Source organism: Panthera onca, chromosome D1 (genome assembly GCF_046562875.1).
Source record: "Panthera onca isolate mPanOnc1 chromosome D1, mPanOnc1 haplotype 2, whole genome shotgun sequence".
In the NCBI taxonomy this organism is placed as follows: domain Eukaryota; kingdom Metazoa; phylum Chordata; class Mammalia; order Carnivora; family Felidae; genus Panthera; species Panthera onca.
The window spans coordinates 59,141,879-59,166,868 of NC_138348.1; the positions used below are offsets into that span (position 1 = coordinate 59,141,879).

A 24,990-nucleotide genomic window follows, 5' to 3' on the forward strand; every position below is an offset into this window, starting at 1 on the left:
ATGAAGTCTGAATTTTGAAATCTCATCAGGGTTTCTTGGTCAGCAATCCAGAAATCTGGAGGCAGGTTACTCTTTGACTTACTCTTTGACTCCTGCTAGAGGCTGGACTTGTGTCAAAATTGAACAAGTAGGGAAGTTTCTTCTAGTTAATTCCCCCAGAAGACCTCTATCCCCAGTTTACTTTGCCTCTGAACTCTATTGCTCTCTCATAGTCGGGGGATGGGCTCTGCGTGTTTGGTTGTGATCGAGCAGTTGTATCTGCAGTGTTACATCTGGAATTGTCTTCCTCCGTCTGTCTCTAGGAAGTGCATTTTCAACTGAGCACCTCAAGCTTCAACTCCAGAAGGAATCTCTGAATGAATTGAGGAAGGAGTGTACTGCGAAAAGGTAAATGCAACACTGAGAATAATAGTTAAGAGTGTTGAGTTTACCTTAAGGGTAGGATTTGGAAAAGCAGGATTCTGGAAAAGCCGCTGGTATTCATTTATATTCCACACACATCAGTGCCACATTCATTTATTCAACAAACATTTATGAAGCACCCTACTGAGCGTCATGCACGTGCTAAAAGTAGTTATGAGAGCTCCTAGCCTAATCAGAAATGTGAACAGTTGATCTTCTAGTTTATTTATGTATTGCTTATTTATTTTTAATGTTTATTTATTTTTCAGAGAGAGAGAAAGAGAGAAAGCAGGGGAGGGGAAGAGAGAGAATCCCAAGCAGGCTGGGTGCTTTCAGCACAGATCCCCACGCAGGGTTTGAGCTCACGAACTGTGAGATCACGACCTGAGCTGAAATCAGGAGTGGGATGCTTAACTGACTGAGCCACCCAGGCGCCCCTATTCTTCTAGTTTTTAAGGCCACTGCACCATGACTTAATGTTTGAATCTTCTCCTCTTCCTGTCTTCCACATGTAGTGTAGCTTATGGTCTTTTCTTCAGACTTAACTCCTGTTTAGTGTTCGTCCATTTGGATTACCTCCACAGCTCCTAGCTTGTCTTTCTAACATCAGTCTCTCCACTTTTCCAGTTCATCCTCCATGTTGCTTATCAGACCTCTCCTCCTAAAATACTATTTTTACCATATTTTTTCTCCTTTTAAGAAGTCATGGTGATTGTTTTGCTTAACTTTTCAAATAACCTTCAGCAAATTGGCACTGTACAACTGTAGTTCATTTCAGTTGCTCCACAACATTCATTTCATAGGTGCTAATAGTTTTTCTCTTTATTTTTTCCAGCACATGCTTAATTTGATGCCACCTCTGTTCTTTTGCTCATGTTTACTCCCTTTTTCTGGAAAGTCATCTCATCCTACATTTTTCTTCAAGAAACCTTAGCAATTGAGCATTCAAGAATGTTAGACCTGGAAAGAACCGTGGAGATCATCTGGTCTAATCCTCTCAATTTGCAGATAGGAAGGCAAGGCTCTGGGAAGTTACTTTGACCAGCTCACAAGGAAAGCAGGACTAGATCCCTTTAACTCTTTAATGCTCTTTGCGTTACACTACTACTTTTATGTTCTACTTTGACCTACAGTTTTGCTGAATTCCTCTTTTTTTTTTTTTTTAATCATTAGCACAATTGAGCAGGTAATTTATTCTATGGGTATTTTATCTCATGGTCTTATTTCTTTAGTTCAAGAGAAGAGCTGCATCATCTCATGCCACAGCTTACTGTTTGTTCTTTTTATTCTATTTTCCTAATATGGCAGGCAGTAGCTGTGAGTGAAAAATGGAATACTTTTTAAAGATAATACCATGTAGATATTTCCTGAAATCAGATTGGCTTTCAGATTAAATGAGACCCTGGTCTTCTTACTGAGCCTCTCTAAATTTTTTATCCTTGTTTGTAAAATGGGTATAATAATATCAACCTAATTGAATTATTCTAATAAGTAAAGCCGTTTGTAAAGCTCCTGGCATATAGCGGTAGGTGCACAGTCAATGATTATCTGTACCCTTTACATCTCTTAGCATGATGCCTGATACACACAGTAGGCCCCAGTATATGGTTATCTTGATCTTATACTATTTAGAGATAGGTCAGGATTCATGTTAGCTATTATTCTGACTCTACTTCTGAGTTTTCTGTGGCCCACTGCAGCCCATTTAATCTTCCTCTGCATCAATTATGTGGAAATAAATATTAGCATGAAAACTTTTTTTGTTTTAACAAATATGCTTTTTATCTTTCCTTATCAGAGAACTCTTTCTGAAGACTAATGCTCAGTTGACAATTCGTTGCAGGCAATTACTATCTGAGCTTTCCTACATTTACCCTATTGATTTGGTAAGTTTCAAATTTTCTAGGAAAAAATTTTTTTAAAGATGGTTTCTGTTTGAAATTTCCTCTCAATGAAAAAATTCATTGCTCTAGTCTTAATCATATGCTTTGTCATGAATCATTCAGAAGCTAATATCTATTTAAAAAAATAGATTTGGAATGAATTGGCATTCAGTTCCACCATTTGATTTTTTATAGCAATTTGATGGTGAAATGCACTCATTTTCATCTGAAAGAATGCCAAATAAATTTCTGGTTTCCTTATGATCTTTTTTACTCAGCCAGATTATCCACTGCCATCATTTCTTTCTTTTCTTTTCTTTTCTTTTCTTTCTTTCTTTCTTTCTTTCTTCCACTGCCATCATTTCTTTCTTTCTTTCTTTCTTTCTTCCTTCCTTCCTTCCTTCCTTCCTTTCTTTCTCTTTTCTTTTCTTTTCTTTTCCTTTCTTTCTCCCTCCCTCTTTCTCTTTCTTTCTTTCTTTCTTTCTTTCTTTCTTTCTTTCTTTTGTTTATTTATTTATTTTGAGAGAGAGAGAGCACGAGGCAAGGTAGAGCAGAGAGAGAGAGAGAGAGAGAGAGAGAGAGAGAGGGAGAGAATGCCAAATAGGCTCTGCGCTGTCAGCACAGAGCCGGTGATGCAGGGCTCAATCTCACTAACCATGAGATGGTGACCTGAGCCAAAATCATGAGTCAGATGCTTAACTGAATGAGCCCCCCAGGAGTCCCGCATTTCTGACGCATACATGCAGATGCATGTGTACTGCTTTAAAAATATAACTGGTAATTAATTTGTATTTGTTAGTACTACTTAGGAAATTCCTGGGGTAACTGCCAGGAGGTTAAGTTTTTGAATCCAGTTTTTTAGAGTAAATGTAAAAAGTAAAACTTCAATAAAATTAGAAAGATGAGAATTCTCTTTTAGAGAGCTAAGTCACTAAACTTGATGGCTTTATTTTCTTTTTAATGAAAATAAATTTAAAAGACTAATTTTCTGAGGAAAGCTAATAGAATTTTAGGTTGCTTACAGAATTTTGTTAATTCCATTGAAAAATCTTCATTTATAACTATGGATTCGTGGGGATATTTTTGTAATAAAAATTTTACATGGCTTTTTGCTTGGACATGATGTTTTAAATGTTTATATTATAGAAAATTTCAAGTATATATAAATGTGCAGATGGTAGTATAATGAATCATTATGTACTCATCATCCAGCTTTAACAATTATGATAGTATTTTGTGTCCAGAACAGTATTATCTTTGAGTTAACACTGGTCTGCTTAATTCTCTGAGATTTAACTTAGGGTTTCTGTGCTTTAAACAGAAAAAGAATTAATTTCATTCTTTGGTTGTATTCACAGAATGAGCATAAGGATTACTTTGTATGTGGTGTCAAGTTGCCCAATTCTGAGGACTTCCAAGGTATTTTATTTCTTTTTACATCTAAAGATTTGGTGTATGTGATATATGGGTATGTTGCAGAGAAAAAAACAGAGCTATCTTGAAGAGTTGTTGCCTAGCAGAGGGTTTTTGGACCTTCTGTCCCTTCCCAAATGAAAGAGTCAGATTCTCTGATGGGAGACTTAAGAGGATATTTAGTTCTAATCATGGGGAAAAAATTATTGAGTTGTATATTTGAAATTTAAAAGGAAATAGTTTTTATGTGGGCTTTAAGAAAATCAGACAATGGCATTCTTAAGAATACTAATAATCTCCCTATCCTTTTGGTTTGATTTTCATGAAAGATTTGTATGTGGTTGGGAGCAGAAGCATAACCAACATTAATCTGTTCTGTTGTTATTTAGAAAATCATGTCTGGTAACGTGAGACGTCTTTGAAAATTTAATTTTGTGACATTCCTACTACCACAGGCTCAACTTTTGTTACACTGTCATTTCTGTCCTCTTTGAACTAAGAAAAAGTTACATTAGAGATATTATAGACTGTGATTTATAGTAATTGCTATATTTTAAAGTTCCTAATCTCTTTACCAGTAGGCCAAAGGAAAGAACTTCTTTTATTTGACATTTTGGTAAAGAGATTTTTTTTTTTTTTTTATTGTTCGCAAAGTGGGTTCTTTTCCCCTAGCCTATGCAGTGCTTTGAGGCTTATTAAATAGCTTTATAGATTATTCCCAAAGGTAGCATATTATGTATGTGGGAAGAAGTTATTCAAGAAGACAGCATTACAGGTTTTGTTTGGGACCTTCCTCCATTTCTTGATAAAGAAAATGTTGTTATTTATGGTCCTTTAACATTTAAGACTGATTTATTACCTACTTTGGCCTTTACAGCAACCCTTACAGCAAGTAGTTGGCACATAATATGAGTGATAAAATAGGAATGGGAAAACCTGTATTAAGTCCTGTTTCCCCTTCTAGAAACCATGTAATTTGGAGCAAGCCATCCAAGCTCAACTCAAAAGTTGATTTCCTAATCGATATCATGAACATATTGATTCATGTCCTTACCTGTTTTGCATTAATGTTGAGAAGATTAGATCTGTAAAAGCATTACATTTGCCTTATCTTTAATCCTCACAAAACAAAGGAAACCTATAAAGAAAGTGGTATAATCTCATATTACATAGCATGTAAATGAGCTATTTATTTAGTTAGTGACTTGCTCAAGACCACAAAACTAGGTAACGATCTATCCCGGATTTGTCTGGTTTCCATTGTAAAATGGTCCTTCTAATTTCCATAAGTCATGGAGATGTGTTTTGGTGTTAATTTTAGGCAAGTTATGGTGTCCTGAAGGCCATAACACATCTTTTTCCTCATTCGTTCATTCGTTCAACAAACCTATTGAGTACCTTGAGCCTTGTGCCAGGTTCCGGGGATATAGAGCAACGATCAATTGGGAAAAGTACTAATTGAGCACACCTATATGCCAGGCACTGTGCTGGATTTTGAGGGTATAATGATAGAAGAAACAAGTATGTTCTCTCCTTTCATGGAGTGTACAATCTTTTAAGGGAGACAACCAATAAGAAAATAAGTAATTAACAAGTATTTAATAAAGGAATATGTTATTATAGACAGTAGGAGAACCTACTTTAGAGAAAGCAGTTAGAGAAGGCCTCTCTGAGAAGAAACATTGGACAGAAAATTTGAAGGCTGAAAGGATCCAACTCTCTGCTACATCTGGGGGAAGAGCTTTCCTCGAAGAGGGGGCAGCAAGTACAAAGTTCACGATGGAGCAATGAACTTGATATATCTGAAAAAAAAAATTCAGGGTAGGGGGTATGGGAGAAAAGACCTGTATTTTGGACAAATCATATAATCCCTCAGCTTAATTTCTTCACCTATAAAATGGGTAATATCTACATTCTCATTTATTGTGATGACTGAATGAGATAATAATACTTGAAAGAGCTTTGCATATAAGGTACTCATGTAAATGTAATGGGAATTGGTTGTGAGAGAGAGGAGGGAAAGGGAGGAAAGTAGGAGAGAAAGAAGGAAAGACCAAAAAGACCAGACCTGTGTGACTGGAGAGTAGCGAGCAGGAGGAAGGTAGGAGGAGGTCAGCCAAGGCCTAGAGGCCACCGTAGGGCGTTTGTGTTATTCTCAGTGGAGTGGGAAAACCCTGCAGGGCTTTAAGAGAGGGATGACATGAGCTGATGATATAATCAATCTTCGATTCTATTTTTGTGTTCTATAAAGTATTCTGTTTCCTAGTTTTTCACAGCTTTTGCCAGCTCTGTCTTCCTAGTATGTCCAACAAGCTGAGTCTATTTTTCCCACCCTTTAAATAATTAGTTTAGCTTTTTGGTGCAGTTTGCTGAAAATGAAATGGGAGATAAAATGAAACAAATGTGTAAATTTTCACTCTAAGGCCCTGTTCGCTCCCTGTGATGCCTCACAATCAGAAATTTTAAGAAGCACATATGGTAGTGTTGGACTTTAAAATCTTATGTTAGCATTCTGCAAGGCACTTCCATATTCTCAATTCACTGAGTGTCTTGTGTTGTGTCACCTGCTGGGCCAGGTGCTGAGAGTGTGCAAAGATGAGTAGGACATTGATCCTACCTCAGTGGGCTTTCGGTCCAGGTGAGGCCATTAAACTTGTAATCAGAGCCATCAAGACATATTTATTGATTTCATACCCTGTGTCAGGCACTTTGAAGTTTATAGTAGGTACCCAAGATTCAAAGAAGTGGAAATACTCAGTGCCGTCAGGAGGGGATCGTGAAAACCTTTACAGGGAAGATGGTGCCTGAGGTGTCTTAAAAGATGAAATAGTATTCCCCTGGTGAGAGAAGGGTAGGAGGACATTTGAGATTGGGAGAGTAGAGAAATACGGTAACATGGAACATCATGCGTGGTGCTTCTTGTTTATTTAATTTTCACAACTGTGAGAATGAATTCCTCCTGTGAAGGAAAGAATTACACTCAATTTTTTTTTTTTTTTTTTTAAGACAAGAAAATTGAGGCTCAGAGAGATTAGTTAATTTTTCCAAAGACTTATACTAGCCAGTAGCAGAGCTAAAGTCATTCCTGGTCAGTCTGGTTTTAAGGTCCGTATTATTCCTGTCATGGTGCCGTTTTTGTCCTTGTTTTGAATAATAACCTCTTCCAAACTTCTGACAGCTTTTTAGTGTTCTGTAACAGCTGCATTCTTGGTCATTCTCTCGTAAGGAACTCCAAACTGGTTATTCTGTGATATTTGTGAGAGACTTTACTGGGATAGACTTTACAATGCCTGGGTCGACACTGTTTGGGAAACTCTACTGTAGTGGCCCAAACTTTATTGTTCTTTTCTAAATGGGTAAGTTACTGTTAGAGTATGCCAAAGAAGCCTGGACACCGTGGGAGAAAGTTGTCTGGTGAAGGGTATTCATTTGAGTTCCATTGACTAAGACATTTCTCGTTAAAAAAAAAAAAAAAAAAAAAAAATTGTTTGTGTGTGTTTTTAAGTAATCCATAACACGAGAGCCTTTTGTGGTAATGAGACCCAGATTTCCTTCTGTGTCTGTATTCCTTTATGCAGGCATGATTTCTTGGAAAGGAGAGACCATATGTCAAACAGTGTCTCATTGAGAACATGGAATGATTCCATAGATGCTGTGGCAGTGATTAGAGTCTTAAATATTTTGTCCTGTCTGGATCAGTGAGTGCTTGGTTCCTTACCAAATCAGCTGCCTCAGTGATTGGGAAGGCAGGATGGTAAGAGCTTTTAGATCACTTATTTGTACTTGGATGCATTTGAATATTAATAGTTTGTCCAACATATAAGTCAAAGGGGCATTTGAATCAATTTATAATATTGTCATGGCCATTGTGGGTTGATGGTATTTATTATCATAAAAATGACACAAAAACTGCTGCTCTGAATAACTATTCACGTTTGAAAAACAAGTCAGAAATTATTATTATGAGGAAACTGCAGATTTTTGTTTTGGTTTTAAGCCCCTGAAAGCATTGTTTAAATTAAGCTCTTTTTCACACACCTGAGTCCTACAGTTTATTCCTGTTCTCTCTGAACCCTTCCACTCCCCCTCCAACTCCTTCTCCCCAGCAAGCCTATCATCTGTAACCTTCCTAACCCCGAGAGCGGCATAAGGAACGCAAACCTCTGCTCTGCATTAGGTGTTAGGGACGTCATTAATGCTTACTGGAAAAGCACACCCCCGAGAGCCAGGTTTTGGCTTTGGCAGGTAAAACGTCTTTTAGATCTTGGAATGCTGGAAACCTTAAACCTTTTGGTTTTTTAGCTAAAGTGATTGGCAACAGAAAGTGACATCTGAGGTTCGTGGCCAGCAATAGCCATAATTAACCACATGAGCTCACATTTTCCCACTGGAGGTTCAGTGGTCTTGGGGTGATGAAAGTGACTTCCCTACCAGGAGGTGGTTTTCCTTTTGAGGGTATTGGAATACCCTTGGGCCCTGTAATGCCTCACCCGTGGTCCTTTTAAAATGCTTTTTAATATAAAGCTTCAATATTGGAAATCCAACACCGTGGCGTTTAACAGTGAGGCTATGACGGAGCACTGTGGCCTGGAATGGAAACAACCTAGGGTTTTTAATAGGCGGAGCGGGGAGTCTTGTGGTGGAAACAATGGTGAGTGTGAATAACCAGAATCAAAGCCGATTTCCAATTTTAGCGAGTTTTCGGCTTTTGCTGTTTCTTTTTGGATTTTGATTTGCATTTGTAGGCTTCTCATAGAGATGCCTTTTTATCTTTAAATTTAAGCAAAATCGTTTTGATCATTGAAAAGAGGTGCTGTTAGAAGACTAGTTTTTGTTCTTTTAATAGATCCGTGGATGTGGTCTCAAAATTTACAAATGCAATTCCTTAGTATTATTAGCCTTTCAGTAATATGGAAAAATGTAGATGCTTGTGTGTTTAGCATTGGATAAGTTTTTTTTAAGCATTCATGGTTTGCATTTGACCTGTTTGGAAGGCTGGTTAAGAGGCCTGCTGCTGCTTTCTAGAAGTTTGCAAATTCTTTTCTGTCTGGCCTCATAGGAAGGGAAAAGCTTAGTGTAAAGCACATATAAAAAAGTCCAAACTTAGCGTAGTATTATACTTCATTACTGTAAGTTGTCTGCTTCCTCTTCTCTCACTTCAGAAGAAAGTTCTTAAAGACCAGGTCCTTTTACTGATAGAAATATTTTAAATTCGATAGGCCCTACCCTTTACAGAAAGCGGAGGCACAGGATTCAGTGACTTCTCATAGACTTCAGTATCCTAGCTGTGACTCCAGGGATAGGTATTTTAAGGGCAGGGGGGGTATATACAGTTCACCCTCTTATTTTATCACTCATGGATTTTATCTGTAGGACTCTGATCAAGTCACTTATACAGTCTGAATTACATTTTTTCTCATCTCTAAATTGCTGGCATCAGATTCAGTGATTTGAGATTCCTCCTAGCTCTAACATTATATGATGATTAAATTATAATGTGAATTTACAATGTAGTCTAATGTAATTTTAGTCTCTAAGGTACTGTGGTATCCAGATTTCAACACAAGTGTTATAGGACTCAAGGTACTTGCATGGGATTGGGGCAAGAGGACATGGTCTCTAAGAACAGTTAGGATTCTAGTCAGTTAGGGCATGACTCAGTAGTCAGTTGAAATGAATGCTGGTTCATTTTCTTCAGCAGTTTGATTTGAGAGAACATCAAATTTTAGTTGAGAAGCCCATTCTCAGTCAAACACTTGACAAGTCACAGAGAACTCGGTGTCCTTTGCCCTTATAAGAGAAGTGTGAAGAAACTAAGGTGATACAAGTGTGTCATATGCTTGGTACATTCTAGTGCCCAAGTTAAATTGTTATGTGTTCCACAGTAAACTTCTGAGACAGTATGGTGGAGTGCTTAAAGACAGAGGCACTGGTATCAGGCCAGCCCATATGGTGTTACTGTGTTACTTCAGACGGGTTCCATAACTTCTTTGACCCTTAGGTTCTTCATCTGTGAAACGAACGAGATAGCATATAAAAAGGTACCCAGTTTCGTAATTGCTGATGAATTAATGACTATCATAAATAAAAGTACTATAGTCAGTTCCTTGCAGAAGAAAGTATACAGTGAATGTTACCTGTTTTTGTAGTATACTCAAAAAGAAACAAAGAATCCGCTGTGGTAGTCAGTGGTGGAGAATGAAATGATGAATAGATGACTATAATGGCATTCCTACAACAAGAAGGTAGTACTTGGATAACTAAATATAAAAAGAACGTGAAAAAATACCGCTAATAGTTGAAGTTAAAGATACCTTTAGAAATCAAGCCAAGGTCATCTCAATTATTTCAGCCTTTTCTCTAGCTAGAGATATTCTAGATTATGTGTTAAGCCTTTTAGAGGTGTGTGTGTGTGTGTGTGTGTGTGTGTGAGAACTTTTAAAAGTATTTTGGGAAGACTATATATCAAACAGTTACTTTTTTGTTCCTTCTGGGGCAAACTTGAAACGTTTTCCTTTATTACTCTCTTCTGAGTACCTGGTGATTATTATCCTTGGTAGGTAGTAGCAGAAGTCTAGATGGTGAGTTAAAAATGTTGGGGCACCTGGGTGGCTCAGTCGGTTGAGTGTCCGACTGGCGCAGGCCATGATCTCATCATTTGTGAGTTCGAGTCTCAGGTTGGGCTCTGTACTGACAACTCAGAGCCTGGGGCCTGCTTCAGATTCTGTGTCTCCTTCTCTCTCTGCTCCTTCCTCGCTCGTGCGCTCTCTCTGCCTCTCAAAAATAAAGAAATGTTAAAAAAATGTAAATTATTTGTGACTTCTTTTTTTTTTTTTTAAGTTTATTTTCTTTTGAGAGAGAGAGCATGCGCATACGGGGGGAGGAGGGGGCGGCGGGGGAAGGCAGAGAGAGAATCCCAAGCAGGCTCTGCACCGTTAGTGCAGAGCCCTATGCAGGGCTCAAACTCACAAACCATGAGATCATGCCCTGAGTCGAAAACAAGAATCAGACACTTAACTGACTGGGCCCCCCAGGCGCCCCTATCTGTGACTTCTTAAAAGATAGATGCTTATGTTTGACCGTTGGGTATATACATTTTTGCCCCAACAGTTGCTTCTACCTAAATTGAATCAATAAGATATAAACTGTGGTTTTTGGACTTTTACTTTCCTTTTTAAAATATTTTTCCTCACTATCCTGTTTCTAACTTCACAGTCTTATTTATGCAACACTGTCTCGTAGATAGAAAATACCCCGTAAGGATGCATTGTGCCATTTCACTTCACCTTAGACTGAATAATTTGTACAATAGTACAGCAGTAGAACTATATTGCTTATAAAGTTGTTAATGAATAAAATGTATAATGCTCATGTAGTGTACTATGATTGAACCTCTGAAACTAATTTTCACATTATAACAGACCAGGTATCATTTCTGTCTTTAAAAATGCCAGGAAAGTAATGGATATTAGAGTGTATTAAGAACTCTTAAGATAAACATGAAATGTCAATCTCATCACATTAATTATTGGGCGGTAGTTTTAAATACAGTAAGTGAAATTTCAAGTCTTGTTAATATGTTTAGATTTATTTAAAAATCCTATAATTTAGATGTGATTAATATTTTATTTGCTAGTTATTTCTTATGAAATCTCTTGACATTGATTATGATCTATTATATACATTTATAAGGTAAATAGTTATTTTCTTTTCCTCTGCTTTTGAATTTACAGCAAAAGATGATGGAAGCATTGCTGTTGCCCTTGGTTACACTGCACATTTGGTCTCCATGATTTCCTTTTTCCTACAAGTGCCCCTGAGATATCCTATAATTCATAAGGGATCTAGATCAACAATCAAAGATAATATCAACGACAAACTGACTGAAAAGGAGAGAGAGTAAGTATCTGTTTTTATATACTTTTAATATAAGCCAGTTTGAAACATGGAATATATTAAAAATATAAAATGTGACCTAGATTGTGATTTTTTATATATCCTTTGTGAAGTGCTTCATTTTAAAAAATATATATTTTTTTTATGTTTTATTTTTTTATATTTGAGAGAGAGACAGACAGACGGAGCACAAGCAGGGGAGGGGCAGAGAGATGGAGAAAGAATCTGAAGTAGGCTCTAGGCTCCCAGCTGTCAGCACAGAGCCCGCTGCGGGGCTTGAACTCGTGAGCAGTGAGATCGTGACCTGAGCCAAAGTCAGACGCTTAACCGACTTGAGCCACCCAGGTGCCCCAGTGCTTCATTTCTTTTAAATAGAATGTGGTTATTCATTTAGATTATAATAAATCCTACACTTCTTAAAATTGCTAATGATAGCAAGATTGACTCATTTAATTTGCTTTTGTGAGAACAAGTGTTATATACTCTGCATATTCTCATGTAGAACCCAGTGCTTGCTAGTCAACAAGTGAAATGATTAAAGATTTGTCAGACAAGCAAGAAAAGCATAAAAGACTCAGCAGCAGGTTGTACATGTCTGAAAAGTAGATTAGTGAACTGGAAGATAGGTTAGTAGAAAATATCCTGACCAAAGCACAAATAAAAAAAAAAGATGGATTATATAGAAAAGTGCTAGACTGACATAGGACCCAATAAAAAGATACGTATAATACATATACATACAATACATATAATACATATAATTGGGGTCACAGAGGGGGAAAAGAAAGCATAGAGGGTAATAAATGTAATATTTAAGAGTTAATGACAGAATTTCTCAAATTTGACGAAATGTATCAAGCTACAAATTCTAGAAGCATTAACTGCAACTCGAAAGTACAAAGCAAACATACTTAAGGAAATTATATTAAAACAACTGAAAACCAAAGACAAAGTGGAAATACTGAAAGTAGTTAGTAAAAAAAAAGACAAATTAGCATCAAAAGAGCAACAATAAGACTAAAAGCTAATTTCTCAGTAGAATCTTTAGGAACCATAAAAGTGATGCAAGGACATTTTAAAAGTACTATAAAACAGGAGCGCTTGGGTGGCTCAGTTGGTTAAGCATCTGACCTCGGCTCAGGTCATGATCTCATTGCTTGAGGGCTCATTGCTTGAGGGCCCTGCTTTGGGCTCTGTGCTGATACCTCAGAGCCTGGAGCCTGCTTCAAATTCTGTATCTCCCTCTCTCTGTCCTTCCCCTGCTGATGCTTTGTCTCTCTCTCTCTCACTCTCAAAAATAAATAAACATTAAAAAATTTTTAAAAAAAATTTTTAAGTACTATAAAACAATACTGCCAGCTTAGAATTCTATACTAGGTGAATATTTCCTTCAAAAATGAGGGCAAAATAAAAGATGTTTCAGACCATCAAAATTGAGAAAATGCATCCCAGCAGACTGTGGTAAGGGAAATGCAGGTGCTAAAGTCAGAATAAAAGTAAACATAGCACAGAAACATGGAAATATGGAAAAGAACAAAGACAACAGAAAGGGCAAGTGTGAGTACATCTAAATTAATTTTGACTACAAAACAAATAGTAGTTGTTATGCCCAGAATTCTTGATCCCCAAAGACCACTAGGGAGCCGAGTCCGATGCAAAAGCAAAAGAGCCTTTATTCGAGCTAGCTCGAGCTCAATCCCCTACCTGCACCGACACAGCGGTGAGATACCGGGGAGAGAGAGCGAGTTTCAAAAGGACAAAGGTTTTATTGGGGCCTAGGGGCAGTTGGTGAGGTAATGGCTGTGGCCTCAGCCAATTGGCTGGGGAAGGGTCCGAGTCCTGTTAGGCAGGTGAGGTGGGGGGGGTTACTCAAGGGGAGGAGGTGTGGTCAAGGTGAAGGACACAGAACAAGATGGAGTCAGCCGGCGTAGGCCCACCCTTTCAGTAGTGTCATAAAATATGAAATACATACATATAAAATATACGTGAAATTATGCATGTTGGAAAGTAGAAATGGAGTTAAAGTTTTCTAAGATTTTAAAGGAGGGTAAAGATCCTACTTTATAGAGGACTAATCAAGGATCATGTCATAATCTCATAACCACTAAAAGAATTGTTATGTGTAGGCAAAAAATTAATAGAGGATACAAATAGAAAATGTTTTAAATACAGTACTTGATTAATCCAAAAAAGAAAAGAAAAGAAAATGAACATTGAACAAGTGGAACAAACAGAAGACAAATAGTAAATTTGTTCTTATGAACCCAGACTTAAATTCTGCAGTTGCAGTAAATTTTAAATGTTATTAATGTACTACTTAAAAATAAAGATTGTCAGGCCGATTGAAAAAACTACACTTACCCTGCTTGCAAGAGATACCTCAAATATAAGGACACAGAAATAATGAAGATAGAAGAGTGAATAAAGACATATTATACAAATACTATCCATATGAGAGCTAACTACACTAATATCAGAAAAAATGAAGTTTAAGGCAATTTCAATAAGTGAGATATTTTATTTTAATGCTGTCAGTTATACACAGGCAGACAGACAGACACACACACACACACACACACACACACACACACACACATCCATCCCTAGAAGCATGACTTCAAACACATAGACAGAAATTCACAGAATTTCAAGGAAATCCACAATTATAACAGAGGACTTTATATTTCTTTTTATTAATTATTATAGGAAGCAGATAAAATAGTCAGAATCTAAAAGACTTGAAGAGTGCAATAAACTAGACCTTAGTTATGGCTGAAGAATACTGTACCAACAGCTGTAGGATACATTGTTTTTTAGATATACATGAAACATTTACCAAAATTGATTATGCTGGGCCTCAACAAATTTCGAGAGATTTAAATAATTTACAGTATATTTACTGACCACAGTGGAATTTACTAGAAATCAATAATAAAATCCCTAAATGTGTGGGTGTTATACTCCTGGGCACCTGGATGGCTCAGTGGTTGAACGTCCAACTTTGGCACAGGTCATGATCTCGCGGTTTGTGAGTTCGATGCCTGCGTCGGGCTCTGTGCTGACAGCTCAGAGCCTGGAGCCTGCTTTGGATTCTGTGTCTTCCTCTCTCTGCCCCTCCCCCACTTGTGCGCACTGGCACATGCGCGCGCTCTCTCTCTCTCTCTCTCTCTCCCCCCCCCTCAAAAATAAACATTAAAAAAAAATGTTTTAAAAAAACAGTGTAAAACCTATAGGTCAAAGAAGAAACTATAAAAGAAGTTTGAAATTATTTTTGAACTGAATGATAATAGAATGTAGCATATGAAAGCTTGTAAGGTGCAACTAAATCTGTGCCCAGAGGGAAATTCATTTCCTTAAATGCGTGTAGTAGAAAAAAAAGAAAGATTTACAAATCAGTCATCTAAGTCTTCTAAGTCTCATGAAACCACTAGAGAAGGAAGAGTTCATTAAGATCTAAGAAAGTTGAAGGAAGGAAAGAATAAAAGTAAGAGCAGAAATTAAATGGACAACTGAACAATGGAGGAGAAAAATACAGGCGAAAGTTTTAGCCCTGAGAACTTTTGAGAAACAACTGAGAAACGCCTAAGCCCTTAGAACTAATTCAGAAAGAGGAGATGGCAAAACAACTAGTATAAGGGAAAAAAAGATGTCACTATAGATATACAGACATTAAAAGATAAGATGATCTTATGAACAACTTTTTGCTTATCAATTTGAAATTCAAATGCAATCAGCTACATTTCTAGAAAAACACAACTTTCCAAAACTGATATATGAATGATTGGAGTTGAGAAGACAACTGCACTTGGCTAAAGGGAAGTGGATAATAGATGATTCTAGGTAACTTATTCTCAACACTGGCTGTGCATTAATGTCATCTGGGGAGCCTTTAAAAATGAGCTCCTGACCTCTACATTTCTGACTTCTTCCCCAGAAATTCTGATTTAGTTAATAGGGCCCAAATATGAGGTATTTTTTTTAAGCTCCTGAAGTGATTTTAATGTGCAGTCAGGCTTGAGAACAACTGTTCTAGTTTGAGAGACTTTTGTGTTCATAGACATGAAGAAATGAAATACCCTCCACTGTATTTAGGAAACTGCAAGAGGAGAAGCAGAAAATGTAGGCACCAAATGGAAGAATTTAATATTACATCTGGTAAAACAATGACCCTCAGGTTTTAAGTAGAGGGCATGGAACACTGTATAGTTTAAATCAGTGCCTTTTATTTTTAAAAAATTTTAAATTTTTTTTTATATTTACAGTGAGAGAGAGAGAGAGAGAGAGAGAGAAAGTACAAGTGCGGGAGAGGGGCAGAGGGAGAGAATCTTAAGCAGGCTCCACACACAGCACAGAGCCTGATGCGGGGTTTGATCCTACAACCCTGGGATCATGACCTGAGCAGAAATCAAGAGTCAGACATTCAAGTAATGGAGCTGCCCAGGCCCTTTACTTTTATTTTTTAATTATGTTTATTGAAGTATAACTAACATTACAGTGTTGTGTAAGTTTCACAATATACAATATAATGTACAATTGTACAATGTACAATATAATGATTCAACAATTCTATACATTTCTCAGTGCTCAAGATAAGTATACTCTTAACCCCCTTTATCTATTTAGCCCGTCCTTCACCTCCCCTCTAGCAACAACCACCAGTTTGTTCTCTGTATTTAAGAGTCTGTGTTTTGCTTGTCTCTTTTTTTCTTTGTTAATTTGTTTCTTAAATTCCGCATATGAGTGAAATCATATAGTATTTGTCTTTCTCTGACTGACTTATTTCACTTAGCACTGTATTCTATAGGCCCATCCATGTTGTTGCAAATGGCAAGATTTTATTTTATTTTTTTGTAGCTGAGTAATATTCCATTGTACATATATATACCACATCTTCTTTATCCCTTCATCTACCAGTGGACACTTGGGTTGCTTTCATAACTTGGCTGTTGTAAATAATGCTGCAGTAAACACAGGTGTGCATATATCTTTCAAATTAATGTTTTTGGTTTCTTTGGGTAAACATCCAGTGGTGGAATTACTGGATCATATGATATTTCGATTTTTAATTGTTTTGAGGAACCTCCATACTGTTTTCCATAGTGGCTGTACCAATTTGCATTCCCACCAACAGTGCATGAGGGTTCCTCTTGCTCCATATCCCCACTAACACTTATTTCTTATGTTTTTGATTTTACCCATTCTGACAGGTGTAAGGTGATACCTCGTTGTGGTTTTAGTTTGCATTTCTCTGATTATTAGTGATGTGGAGCATCTTTTCATGTGTCTCTTGGCCATCTGTGTGTCTTCTTTGGAAGAATGTCTGTTCAGATCTTCTGCCCATTTTTAACTGGATTATTTCTGGTTTTTGCTGTTGAATTGTAGAAGTTCTTTACTTATTTAAAAATTTTTTTTTTTAACGTTTATTTATTTTTGAGACAGAGAGAGACAGAGCATGAACGGGGGAGGGTCAGAGAGAGGGAGACACAGAACCTGAAACAGGCTCCAGGCTCCGAGCTGTCAGCACAGAGCCCGATGTGGGGCTCGTACTCATGGACCGTGAGATCATGACCTGAGCCGAAGTCGGACACTTAACTGACTGAGCCACCCAGGCGCCCCTTCTTTACTTATTTTAGATAGTAAACCCTTACCAGATATGTTATTTGCAAATATCTTCTCCCATTCTGTAGAATGCCTTTTTGTTTTGTTGACGGTTTACTTCCAGGTTTTGTTGATGGTTTACTTTTTATTTTGGTGTAGTCCCAGTAGTTTAAGTTTGCTTTTGTTTCCCTTGCTTGGGAGACATATCTCAAAAAAATGTTCCTATGGCTGATATCAAAGAAATTGATTGATTACGGCTAATATCCTATAACAGTTTAGTTTGAATTGATACCAGCTTAACTTTAATAGCATGCAAAAACTCTGCTCCTCTATACCTCTGTCCTCCCACCTTTATGTTGTTATTGGCACAAATTACATCTTTCTACATTGTGTGTCCATAATACTGTCTTTTTTATTTACCTATGCAGTTATCTTTACTAGTGTTCTTTATTTCTTTGTACAGCTTTGCGTTTGTCTGATGTCTTTTCTTTTCAACACGAAGGCCTTAGCCTTTGCTTCTTGCTTGCAGTGAGCCTAATGATTAGCCAGAGCTAAAAGCCTGGAGTCTTCTCAGGTCTTTTCTGAGTGTGGATCCTATTCTGGGCATGTACATATCTTCTGTCTTCCCCAGTATATATGGGCTCTTTTGAAAACACTGATTTCTTGCAGAAACTCTCACCAGCTTTACCTCCCAGGCTTAGACAGTCTGTTGCGTGTCTCAGCCCTAATCTTTTGCACAAGGAGGCTGTGGGATTTGTTTGCCTGACATCTTGAACAATGTCCCCTGCCTTTCACCTCTGAGTGAGCAGTTCTGACTAGGCAAAACCAAGGCAAGTGCCTTACATTAGCTCTTCAAGTAGCCCCCAGACAAGATAGGACAGACAAACATAAATTATTTTAGAATAAAATCTGGTTGGCTCCCTCATGCACTGGGGATCAAGGTCCCACATTAGCAGGCTGCTGTTTTCACCACTGCTCAGTTGGGGAGGGAGTTAGGAACAGTATAAGTAGAAATTCCGTGAAGCTTTTCTATTTTGATTTTCCTTTTCCTTGATTCGTTGTTCAGCCTGTTGTTTTACACTCTTGACTTTTTCCAGAGTTTTAGTAAAGTTGATTCTAACAGTTTTTGCTTTAAAAAAAAAAATTTCTCTGGAGGGACAAGACCTTAGATCTATCTCCTCCTCCATTTTTATGACATCATTCCATTTGTTTAATGGTGAAACACATTACTAATAAGCAATAAAGAGACCCATGATTTTAATTAAGCATGAACATGTAAGATCACCTTGTAGTTTTGAGAATGATCACCCCTCCCAACCTTCCCTAGGTTCCATATTAAACAAATTAAATATCTCTAGGTTTTTACCAAATTTGTATATGGTGATCTGACTGAAAATATTGGTTATGTAGAAAAAGCACTTGGGGAGCTTGAAGGAAGGGTGTCCTTCTAAATAATACACTTTCTCCAGATCAGCTGCACACTTTAATTTGTGAAGAAGCAGCTTAACATGTGGGCAACTCCATGTAGTATGCCCCAGTGTGAGAAGTAGCAATGATTTGTTTATCCTAATTTATTTTCCTAAGTAATTTGGGAAGGTGAGCTAGATTTAGGTGATTGTGTTCCCCATTTCTTTGGAAGCCACAAGAACCACAGGAATTGCATTGTGTTTTACCTCTGTCTTCCCCCTTTACAGAAACATATATTGTATTTTACTGATTCTAATATAAATATTTTTGACATTTTGATATTGCTAAAAATGAGGTGTATCTTACAATCAATGGCATGCCATATTATGATTGAGAACATTTACCTTGCTGTCTCAGATTTTATAAACTATCAAATATTTTAGGTGACTTTAATGAATTTTAGTAAAACTTCATATCCTTTTTGGAACAACACAGATATACAAATAAACATAATAAATAAAAGTAAATTAACTGATTGTGCTTGTTAATTGGATCAACTTCTCAGTTATTCCTAGCCTGGATCACTGAAGAGCAGATTGGCCTGGGTTTCTTTTCTCCTGAGTGTGTCAGTGTTGATATAAACCTTCCCAGGTTATTAGGTGGAATCAGGGCTTCGGGGGAGATGGAAAATAGGAACTGAACGGCTCATTGGATATATTATACTTATAATCGGCCTAGGAATCCTCAGCCTCTTTGCCCTGATTACCTGCCTTATCTGCTTATTGGCAGGTGAGATAGTGGAGTTCAGAGTCCTATTTAGCCAGTTTTGCTGGGCGGGTGGGGGAAAACTAGTTCTTTCCTTTGTCTGGTCTGTTCGAAACACAGGTTTGGACTGATGCCTTGCCTAAGCTATTATTGTGCACCTGCATGCACACTATAAAGGGAAACTCTGAAATCTTTGCTGCATTCATTTTGAGACTCAGACCACAAACACGAAGGAATGTAACCAGAATCCAGCCATAGTGTTCTTTTACCCTTTATTTCTTCTTTCACTGAAGACTGAAAAGTAGGTTTTAAAGTGGTTTTTGAAATGAAATGTGTTAGTCATTGTTATTTTGCTACTCAGTTGTCTGCTAGATGATACATTCCAAATGGATTCCTTAAACAATCATTTGAGATAGGACATAGCTGGTCAGAGCATATGGCTTTTTCAAGCCCTCAAAAAATGTCTTCGGGTTTTTGTTTTATTCTCAGAAGGAGTGATATAATTGGCAGGCACTTTTGAAACTTCCTGACGTGTCCACGACAAGGCTTTTATGAATCTCTAAAAGATAGATTAACTATTTTTCTGTAATGGAATTATTGGAAACTTAGAGACATGTTAATGCTGCTTTTCCCATTTCCTTGATTATTTTGTTCTATGTTTATCCCTATGGAAGATCTTGGCTGAAACTCTAGGCATTGCGTTTTTTACCTGGCTGATTCTGATTTCTTTTAGAGACAGAAATTTTAGAGTGTAAAGAAATTTTGATGTGTCCAAAAACAGATAATATTGGGCCCAGATCCTAGTCATTGCATGTGGGTGGACCTGATGCTCATGAGAGAAGGAATGGTCTGTTTTAATGATCTAACACCTTTTCTGTGACCGAATGCATAGGGCAGTCATATATGTAAAGGAGCTGGCCAGACAGGTTCCAATCCTGTGACTAGAGTCTTTTATTTTTCTTACAGACACCTTGGCATGTCTAGATGTTTATAGAGCTCCCCCGTCATCGTAACTAGATTGCATTTTGCCAGGAAGGAAGAGACAAAGGAATTTGCAGAGTGGCCGTGAACTGAGTGATTTCCTATCTCTATATTCTTTCAGCCTGCTTTTTGGCTCAACAACACTGACTTGCTGAATAAATGAATGGGAATTTTTCTAATGGTGTCCTTGAAGCAATTAGGATACCTTGAACATTGCTTGCAAAGAAGCAAATTCTCTATAGAAATAGTGACAGGCACCTGTGCTTTCATTGCTATAAAGCTTACATTGAAAACATAAATGTTTTCTGACCGCTGTACTTCTGACTCTTCATTTCTATTATTACCTGCTTCAGGCATACTTAACCACCTGCTGACACATCTTGTGTTAAGAATTATAGACTCTTTCCTATAAAAATCCTCAGCTTCTGTTTGTTAATCAAGCTGTTTTAATGCAGAGAGTTCAGAAATGGTTGCTGTTTTCACTAAATTAGCATCTGTTTGCTTTCATAGCATCCAATTAAATCGGATGGCCTCCTTCCAGAAGGGGAGATTTTCACATCATGCTTCGGCTTCAGTGCTATGGCTTTAATTTTCAACTCTTCTACTGTTTATCCTATAAATTAGAACATTCTTTATAACCTTTCATCTTCATTTTATTATAGGTTGTTGCTCAGATGCTGGCATTTAGAGCACTCAGTACCCTAGACCTCAGACCTTTAAATTTCAACAGTGAGTGTGATGACTGGAGGCAGTGGGTGGACCAAATACTTTGGCATTTTTAAAAAATTTTTCCTTGCTGTGTAATTTAAAAGTATAATCAAACAAATAATTTTCAGGGCGACTAATATTACTGAAATGAATGAAATTATTTTTCCAGATTTTCCACTTGATTACAGGAATGTGACCAAGGATGAAAAATCTGTGTTCGTGTGAAAACTTGCCCAAATGTCTGTAGTCCAGCTCCAATATAACTACCTAAGGGAACGCTATGGAACAGAAATGAAGATGGGAAAAAAACGTTTATGTCCACGCAGAATTATAGATTTGTTGCGCCTCAGAACCAGACAGACCAGAGTATTACTAGAGCATACAATTTAACCCTCCACTTCACAAATGGAGCAACAGGTTGAGAGATGACAAGTGGTCATATGACAAGTTGCCTAAGCATTCGCTTTGATATGGCCCACTGAGGACAGCAAGCCCAGAAGATGGTACAGTGACTGTAAGCGTAGTGCTTCTAAGCAGACATTTAGGAGATGGAAGAAGTGTGTCTATCAAAAAGGGACCGTACGTGAGACTGAAATAATCCTTTTCCTGATTTAAGGAAATCTCTCTGGTGAAAATGCCATGATGTGAATTCCTGTATGTTAAGTAGAATCACTATGTTAAGTTCTCATTGAAAATGTTAATTACTGGGGCGCCTGGGTGGCGCAGTCAGTTGAGCCTCCGACTTCAGCTCAGGTCGTGATCTTGCAGTTCACAAGTTTGAGTCCCACGTTGGGCTCTGTGCTGACAGCTCAGAGCCTGGAGCCTGCTTTGAATTCTGTGCCTCCCTCTCTCTCTGCCCCTCCCCCACTTGTGCTCTGTCTCTGTCTCTCTCTCTCTCTCTCTCTCTCAAAAATAAGTAAACATTAAAAAAAAAGTTAGTTACTGAAGTCCATTTGTCAGTTGGTTCGCTTGACATTTGTTTTTCTCTAAAAGATACAATGCAAAATGCCTCTCCTTCCTTCTCTCTGCCTCGATTTAAATTTGGTGACGTTTGTTTCAGTTTTTGTTTCTAATGATTAATCATTTATTCTAATGATTTTATTTCTAATGACTTATTTCTAATGATACAAAGGACTAATTGGAGTTACATGAGCTTCACCTGTTACAGCTGAGCAACTGTGGAAATGTCCTCTCTGCGTCTTGGTTTGCTTGGTCTAATACCTGTGCCACTCGGTTATTATGAGGGTTAGATGAAGCACAATGCTTGGCACATAGAAGATGCTCAATAAAATCTTGCAACTACTATTTTGTATACATTGAGCCTTGCGACGGGAATTCCAGGCAGCCACGCAATTTTTTTTACTAAATGTAGATGCTGAGGTAGGCCTGAGAAAAGGTTAAGGAAAATTAAAAATGCAACCCAGTAGCACAGTACTAGATTTTCTTTTATAATAACGCCACAAAGTACATCATCTTTCAGTCAACGGTGTCAATACAGAGGACTAACGAGGCGTCCCAGAGTGCAAGGGAAAAAACTTGAAGGTCTGAAGGCTTGTCTCTTTTAGTTCTATGTAGGCAGGTTAGTGCCTAATATCTATGAGTCGAGCAAGTGTCTTTATCTTAGAAGCTATCAGTTTAGTGAGTGCTGAAGCCCTTATTCTTAAAAGGGAAATACAGCATGTTCCAACAAATTAGTTTCCAGCCTGGCCTGCTGCTTTCTTGTTTGGTCTTATCCCAGCTCCCTCGTAATTCATAACCTATGCTTCAGTCAAACTGTCGGTTTCCAAATGTATGACATTATTTTTCACCTTGATAGTCTTTGCCTTTGCTGTTCTGCTTATCTGGAATGTCTGGAATTGTACATAAAACCTTTCTCTTATTATCTAAAACTTTCTTTGTATACCCTTTCTTGATTCCCCACAGTTGGGTGTGCTCTCATAGCCTTCCTTAATCCCCTGGGCAGTTCTCTCTCAGTAGTATCTCAGAAGTGAAGTAAATTTATGTATACTCTTCTCATTTAACAAGAGCCCAGTGATACAAGTCGTGTGCCAGAATCGTCCTGGTCTTACCTGAAATATTTTCAGTGTAGAAAGTGCATCTTACTTGGCATCAAACTTACTCCACTGCCTTGCAGAGAGCCTTGTATTGTGTAGACACTCCATAAATATTTCTTGAATTAGGAGAGCAAAAGGGATGTTCAGTTTTTGCAAACGCTATTAGGTAATCTGACACTCCACACCGTAGGCCTATAGTTTTAACTCTAGATGCTCTGGCCAGGACAATCATTATTTCATATGGTCCCTTAGGACCATGGCAAGCTATTAACTTCAGTGCCTGTTGTAACCCAAGGCACCGGCAGCAGTGCTGACGGGGTTGTGTTCAGGAGCGAGAGCGAAAAGCATGTTTTAAAATGAGGAATCCCCATGGAAATTTAAGCAGGAGCGATCAACAAAATAAAAATGCAGAAGGTGGTTGCTGGGTGAGACAGGAAATGAACACCTTGTGAAGATTAGGCATTCCGCCGAGAGAAGGGAAACGTGGGAAACGAGTCTAAAGTAATTGTGCAGCTATTTCATTGCTGACACTTGGAAGCACATTGTTGTGTGTGTTGTTTTTAATGAAGTGTGCTTTTATGGTGCTGATGTTATTATCTGGATGAGGAAGTCTTCTCTAGTATTATTGTCATCTCAGCTTTCTGCAACCAACTAAATTAAAATACAGTAATGTAACGGGACAGCGGGACAAAAAAGAAAACCAGATGACTCTGACAGGTGACCCCAACTTGAACTTAGTGCTTTTCTCGTTTGCAGTGTACTGAAATCAGAATAGAGGTTCAGTGTAATGCTTGGCGGAGTTGGTGGGGGTGGGTAGTATATTTCGTGTAAGAGAGGACCATGTCATAGTGTCATGGGGTGAAGATTGTTACGTTATTAGAATATGAGAAATCAGTGTTTCTCAACAGAGCGTCAGTGAGTCCTCCAGGTAGTTCATGGATTGGCTTTTTGGAGTCTATCAATATGTATCATATGACAGCATAGGTGCTTTAGGTTCTGGTGTGAATTAATCATTTACTCGAATAAATAAGACTTTATTTTGTTGGTGTTACATTGAAAGTAGCACTGTTCTTTTCTTTAATTTTTATATGTTTGATTTTTTTGGTAGGCAAGTAATGAGGGATAACGATATCAAGCCAGACAGTTTGGAGTTGGTGATTTGTGGATGCTTTTCTTTTTCTGAAGAAATAAATAGGTGGGAAGAATAGGAAAATTATTTTTAGGCACATGTAAACTTACTTTAACTTCCCAAAACATCTCATGGTAATAGTTCTTTGGACAGTTTTCTAAGGATAACATTTATGTCCTGGATAATAGTATCATTATAAAATAAATTTATGTCATTCTTTTAACCAGATAGTTCTGTTTGCTCCCATATTTTAATGCCTTTCCCCTAGGATAACTTATAACTAATAAGATCACCAAACATAACTTCTGAATCAGATTAAATGATCAATTGGTTTTCATAGTATTTTTTTCTCTAATTCCTTGAAATGAAAAATTGATATGAGTTAATTCGTGTATAGTTAAATCACGAGAACTAAGTTATAAAAGGGTTACATTACAGCAAAGTCAAACCACATATTGAGGACTAGTACATATTGGGTACTGCTCAAGATGCTGGCATTAAGTAGGGGCGCCTGGATGGCTCAGTTGGTTAAGTGTCCAACTTCGGCTCAGGTCATGATCTCACAGTTCATGGGTTGAAGCCCCGCGGTCGGGCTCTGTGCTGACAGCTTGGAGTCTGGAGCCTGCTTCAGATTCTGTCTATCTGTCTGTCTGTCTGTCTGTCTCTCTCTCTCTGCCCTGCTCCTCTTGCACTCTGTCTCTGTTTCTCTCTCAAAAATAAATAAACATTATTAAAAAAAATGCTGGCATTAAGT

At 37.7% G+C, this 24,990-nt stretch overlaps 1 protein-coding gene across 2 annotated transcripts in view; it reads left to right on the forward strand.

Annotated features, from left to right (window-relative positions):
* UVRAG (UV radiation resistance associated) overlaps positions 1–24,990 on the forward strand; it is a 296,618-nt gene that overhangs the window by 163,987 nt on the left and 107,641 nt on the right. For both annotated transcript variants that reach the window (XM_060605582.3, XM_078433088.2), the window contains exons 9-12: positions 303–387; positions 2,201–2,288; positions 3,644–3,704; positions 11,432–11,597. In XM_060605582.3, coding sequence (XP_060461565.1) covers positions 303–387; positions 2,201–2,288; positions 3,644–3,704; positions 11,432–11,597 — 400 coding nt within the window. The remainder of the gene's footprint in view (positions 1–302; positions 388–2,200; positions 2,289–3,643; positions 3,705–11,431; positions 11,598–24,990) is intronic.